The 6,764-nt window shown below is 42.7% G+C and overlaps 1 protein-coding gene across 1 annotated transcript; it reads right to left on the bottom strand.

Moving 5' to 3' along the window:
• On the bottom strand, window positions 2,759-4,093 carry LOC107616310. Its single transcript, XM_016318286.1, has 3 exons — window positions 4,041-4,093; window positions 3,816-3,994; window positions 2,759-3,741 (listed from the first exon to the last, which is right to left on the bottom strand). Exons 1-3 carry the CDS (start codon window positions 4,091-4,093, stop codon window positions 2,759-2,761), a joined length of 1,215 nt encoding a protein of 404 aa, XP_016173772.1.

Genomic DNA, 6,764 nt, shown 5'->3' with positions numbered 1-6,764 from the left:
CTTTTACTATATATAAATTTTATTATCTGAATTTAAAAATAATTAACTCTATACTTTGTCACTTTATTAATTCTCTCATTTTAAAAGAGTTCTACCCAATTTAACTACTGCCTAAATAAGATCTAAAGATCTCGATATAGTATCTTGTAATTTATAATGGAAAACTATCCCATTATAATCACATAAATAACTAACCCAAGTTCGGTCCTAGCTAGATCATGTCGGATACCCCACAAACGACCATACAAAATACCGTATTTGAAAGTATACCATTTTCATGACTCAACAAAAAAAAAAAGTTATACACATCATTATTATTATTTTTTTTTTAAAGTAAGAGCTCAACACTCAAGTGGAGCAATGTAAACAAATACAAGAATAAAAAAGCATAGCAATTCCTATGTCATCTCCGGCATAGCCATTAACAACATGAGTTATTTACAACACCATTCTTTAGCACATGAAAATGATTGCTCTACACAGTCACCAATTCCTGTTGTCTTACAGTAAAATATGGCATCATTTCTGCGTAGCCAAATAATCCATATAACTGAGAAGAATCCAGCTAGCCAATACTTGCGCCTCTCTTTTCTCATTGGCATGGATCTCCAACTCTCAAAATGCTCTTTCAACGTACCAGGGACAATCCATGTCTGTCCAAACGCCGAGATCCAAGCACACCACACCTGCCAAGAGTACTCACATGTAATAAATAAATGTTGTAAATTTTCAACTTTTTTCTTACACAGCACGCACACCACATCATTCTGTTATAGGATTCCCAGTCTACTAAGTCGGTCCTTTGTGTTGACCTGGCCTACCAATACAAACCACACAAATAGCTCCACTCGAGGCGGAACTAGACCTTTCCATATCTCCTTTGTGAACCTTAATCTTAGAAGCTCCTCATCCAAAGTTTCTTCCTGCAAAACCTGCACAAATGAATTAGTAGAATAAACGCTTTCCTTATCAAATTTCCACACCATTCTATCTTGCACATCCACTATCAGTCTAACAGATTGCAACACATGAAGCAGTTTGTTCAAAGTATCTGTCTCTCATTGGCGTAGTTTCCTTCTCTATTGAAAGTGTCAAACCCACTCTATCCCATCCCAGAACCCACAATCCCCGATCACTAATCCTTTTTGGTTTGAAATCAAGAAGAGTCTCGGAAAGGAGTATTTCAGCTTTCCCACTTGTAACCATGTATCCTCCCAAAATCTAGTGGGTCTTCCATAGCTAGGCCATCAATCATCTTCTACTTGACATGTTGCTCCCTTATTGGCACTTGACATATGTCTTTCCACGGTTCCCCTCCCCCCCTCTTCGGTAATGTCTGAGTTGACAACAGGTGATTTGGGTTCATGTTATTACAGGAGCATACAACCTTCTTCCATAGAGGATAGTCCTCCTTAGAGAACCGCCACCACCATTTAAACAGTAGTGCAGTATTGTGTACCATTGCATCACCCACCCCAACCCTCCTAACTTCTTTGGGGCTAGGATCAACTCCCGCTTAACAAGAGCAATGCCTGGTCGCCCATCATCCTTCTCTCAGAAGAACCTCCTCTGCAACGAGATAATTTTTCTTGCAACCGCATTTGGCATCTTATACAAACTCAGGTAATAAATTGGCAGGCTATTGATTACCGACTTGATGATTTCCAGCTTCCCGTCCTTACTAAGGACTTTTGCTTTCCACAAGTTGAGTTTCTCTTCCACCTTGTCTATGACCGGCTTCCAAGTCTTTACCAGCCTCGGGTTCGCTCCTAGATTGATGCCAAGATACCTCACCGGCGTGGCCGCCTCCTGGCAAGCCAATAGCTGACACATTTGGGTAACCCACTCCTGTCTACAATTCACTGGTATCAAGTTGGACTTCTCAAAATTAATGCTCAAGGCAGACATCATTTCAAAATACCTCAACAACCTCTTATAGTTTCTGACTGTCTTCTCATCCGATAAACAGAATAATATAGTGTCATCAGCAAATTGTAAATGTGATAGCTATATATTATCCCGACCAACTAGGAGTGGAGAGATTCGACCGTTCCTTACCGCCTCCCCGATCATCCTGTTAAGCACATCTACCACCAAGACAAACAAGAACGGTGATAACGGATCACCTTGACGAAGCACCCTTTCCATTTTGAAGGGTTTCGATGGAGACCCATTAACCAGAATAGAAATAGAAGCCGTTCTGACACACTCCCTAACCCATGACCTCCATATTCTACCGAAGCTCATCTTCTCTAGCACGGTATCAATAAAGCACCATTTAACTCTATCATAGGCTTTTTGAAAGTCCAGTTTAATAATTACTGACGCCTTCTTTTTCAGTTTCAACCATTACACTGTTTCACATGCGATTAAAGCTCCATCATGTATCTTCCTCCCCTTCACAAAGGCACTCTGTGATTTCCCAACTAAACCTGGCATGACACTCCTCATTCTTTGTGTCAACAATTTAGAAATGACTTTGTAGACACACCCCACCATGCTGATAGGTCTGAGATCCTTTATCTCCTTCGCCCCAACGAATTTCGGAGCTAACGCTACCCATGTGACATTGGATTCCTCTGGTAATGTTGCTGTCTCGAAAAAACACATAACAGCTGCAGTGAACTCCGTTCCAATTTCATTCCAACACTTTTTTATAAAATTCATGTTGTACCCGTCGCTTCCTGGAGCCTTAGAAGATTCACACTCCCAGACTGTTTTCTTCACTTCTTCCACTGACGATAGCACCTCTAGGGCTTCAGCTTCCTCTCTCTAGTCGATTAACTAGTCCGTCCCTAAAGCTCACCCTTGGAGAATGTTCCTGGTGGTACAGACGTTTATAAAAGTCCCGAACCGCAGCCTTAATTCTTGGTTGATTCCTCACTAGCCTCCCATGGATAACCAAGGACTCAATCCTGTTATTTCTTCTTCTCGCCGAAGCTATATTATGGAAATATCTTGTGTTTCTATCCATCTCAGTAGCATGCCGAGATCTAGATATTTGCTTCCAGTGTAGATCCCGTCTCACATACCACTTTTCACAGCACCTCACAAGCGCCCTCCTCCTTGCCTCCATTATACTATCATACCGACTACTACTGACCATATCATCCACCTTCTGTATTTCTTCCTCAAACCTCTTTATCTTCTCAGTTATATTCCCAAAATGCTGCTTATGCCATTTATGCAGTGGTGTTGACAGCGCTTTCATCTTCTCTAAGAAGTGTACATCACCCGATTCCCTCCATTCTTCCTTTACCATTCTCAAAAATTCTTCATGTGTGAACCAGGAGTCTAAGCTGCGGAATGGTCTTAGGCCATCAAGTCTTCTGCTGTCTTCCATAATCAATGGGCAGTGATCCAATAAACCTCTTGGACCTCCCCTAAGATGCAATTTCGGGTACTCATCAAGCCACCCCAAAGACACTAGGCACCTATCAATACGACTGCACGACTGCCCTCTAAACCATGTATACTTACGATCATTTAGTGCCAAATCAGTTAATTCCATATCATTTATCCACACTTTAAAATCTTCCGCAGACGCTGATAAACTAGTCACTCCTTTTCTTTCTTCTAGACGCAAAATTTCATTAAAATCTCCCAAACAACAAAACGGCACCTGACACAGCCTTGTAATATAACAAAATTCTTCCCAAACAGAGGCCTTCTCAGCTCTCTCATGTGGTCCATACACCAGACAAATAGCACAGTGAAAATTATCCTTTACCACAACCCTTTCTACACAGAGCCATCCATCCCCTTTATAGCAATTATTCAATTTAAAGACCGCCTCATCCTATATTAATAATAACCCTCCAGGGCCCCAATGGAACCCACAAACTCCCAACAAGCATTTTTGCTTCCCCAGATACGAGCTACATCAAATTTAGTCACAAGCTCTTTCTTTGTTTCTATCAAACCCAGCATATCCAATCTAAGCTTACTTATAAAATTCTTTAGCATATTAACTTTTCCATTACCTCCCAACCCCCTAATATTCCAGGAACTTAAAATCATATCACAAAATTATTACACACCTGCTTTCAATTTTTTGGCCTGCTTCGTCGAACTTTTTCTTTTTGCTTTGCATGTCTTCGCTTCAGAGCAATCGCTTCATTCTGCTCCTGCAAAATGGCCATAATATACTCCTCACCACTGCATTGAGCACCTGACTCTACAGCTAGTTTTCAAGCCTCTTTATTCTCAGTCATCTCCTCTTCCCAACTCGGCCTTTGATTTTCATTATGAACATTAGTGCCACCATCTATGACAGCTCCCCTTTCTGTTCCTGATTGTGTGTACAGATAGCATGCTCTTCATCTTGTTCCCTGCCATTCCCCCGTTCCTCGCTCTCCATCATGATTTCCCCATCCTCCGGTCCCAACCCTGTAACGCCTCTCGAGTGCTGATCCTCCTCTGATGCCTTGCAACCCATCATAATGCCATATCCCTCATCTTCAAGTAGCCGCACTCTCTCTTGCGAGTCGTAGCGTCGTTGTTCCTGGGTCGATTCTGTGCGCTTCTCCATTTCCTGCCTCCACCGCCCTCTTTCTCCCTCATCATTCAAGGTTTCCCCAACGGTACCCATTCCTCCCGCAAGCCTCGCCACCTCCGCCTCCCGTGTGGCCTCCTCCGGTGCGAGCTGCAGGCCAGAAATCTCATCCATAACTTGTCGCGATCCATCCCCTGCATCCCTCACCCGACCAGGCTGCTCTCTCACCACATCCCCTGCATCCCTCACCCGACCAGGTTGCTCTCTCGCCACAGCACCGATCTGCAACTGATGTCCTTGCCGAGTCAACAAGATGGCGAATTCCCCTGCCGTCGAATTGGGTTGTCCGTGGCTATCCTCCCACCTGTGTCACATTCCAAGATCAGCTGCAAACGAAGATGGGCGTGCCGCGATGACTGAACTATGCACTAGCCTCTCCTTCTCATTCCGAGTCAGCAAGGAAGCCGGGTCAGCTGCTACCCGGAAACCCTTGGAAGCCCTATTCCAATGGGCCAACACTTCCCCTTTAGCTCCCTTAGGTCCGTTTCCTTTGCTACCCTTAATGGGCCTGGTAACTACTAGCCCATAATCATACCTTGTACCAACACAGCTTTGGCTTCCGTTACGTGGATAATAATCAAAAGATGTTGTTTCCTCCGAATCTGCCTTGCCATTAATATGAAAGGATCCCTGAGAATCCTCAGCCTCCTTCAATGCAGCATAATTATCGTTTCCATACTGAGGATTTGAATTTTTAAAATTCCATTCATTTAACATTACACTTGAATTTACCAATCTGCCCTTTTCTTCTTCAACGGACCTATTGTCCACCGATATCAGTACTGCCACCTGGTCCCAAGCCACCTCCGGTCGTTTATGACTCTTGGTCAGAGTGCCACCAAGCTCTTGATTCTGCAACCCTCCTCTATCTGCTATATACCTATCCGCTGTCACATGCTCACTCTTCCGAAAGCATTCCTCTTGATATACCTCTCCCCCCACTTTTCTTGCAAGGATGTCAAATCCACTTGCACCTATTGTAATGTATATCCATTCGTTAATCATATCAAAGACACACGTATCAATCAGTACTCGGCCCACGCTAAATGATTTACATGATTCTGTCAGTTTATCGCACTCCACCACCTCGCCCCATTGCTCCCCAATCCTGCGAAAAGTGACTGTTGACCATGCATGTAATGGGACTCCAAAACACTCCAACCAAACTCTTCTAGACTCACTTCTCTCCATTTCGTCCCATCTCCATACCACATAAAACATCTTTAATAAATCGTTCATTCTAAAGGTGTAAGCTTCTTCAGCACTGAGCACAAAGTCAAACGTTATCATTGCTTTATATGCTCCCAGTTCCCTTACATGTATTACACCTGGCAATATGTTATGAATCTTTTGCTGCAGTGCATTAAAATCGATCGCCAGCTTCGTACCTCCAACGATACTTCTTTGTAGCCAAACAACATTCTCATTAACTATAGGTATTTCTACCTTCTTTGTCCATCCATTTTTATTTGGATCTTTGAGGTTGCCATCAGCCTGCTGCCTTACCATTCGCTATTCTGCTACTTTCACACTCCTTGTCTGTGGGTTGCTTCGTCTATCATCATCCCTGGTGGTGTCCTTTACTTTTTTGCCCCTTGTATTCTGGCTCACCGCTCCCCTTCTGTACTTCGCTTCTCCGACAAACACTATATTGTCTCTCAACACCATACCGTTCATATCTGCAATAGCTTTTAAAGCTCTTCCTTTAGTAGTGTACGGCACAAACGCAAATAGATAGATCTGTCCATTTTTGTTCTTTCGCGACAAGTATATGTCGATTATTCTAACTGTCCACTTAAACATATGAAAAAGTTCTCTTTTTGATATATCTTTCGGTAGATTATCGACGAACAGAGAGAAAGACTCAAACTCCAATTGTAGATACTCTGCATGATTCCAAACCCTAGGATCTTCCCCCCCTGTGTTTCCCCTCCTCACACGCTCTCCGTCTCTCTCTCACATCTTTTTGTTGAGTATATAATTTTTAAAGACCGTCTGCTTCACATTGAGACAAATTTGAAGACATGACCGTTCACACTTCAAAGTTATTCGCATTAAGCATTAAGAATGGCGGTTTCTTAGTGCCTTATAATTGATTCTGAAAATAATTACTATATTACAAACTGGCTTATTATGGTTTCTGCTTTCTGGATAATGAAAAGGAATAGCTAAATTTAAGGCCTAATATGAGATGCCAAATCGTATCAAT

The sequence above is a fragment of the Arachis ipaensis genome, chromosome B09, assembly GCF_000816755.2.
Source record: "Arachis ipaensis cultivar K30076 chromosome B09, Araip1.1, whole genome shotgun sequence".
NCBI lineage: Eukaryota > Viridiplantae > Streptophyta > Magnoliopsida > Fabales > Fabaceae > Arachis > Arachis ipaensis.
Note: the sequence above shows the minus strand (reverse complement) of the source record. Positions and strands in the feature narration are given on the sequence as shown.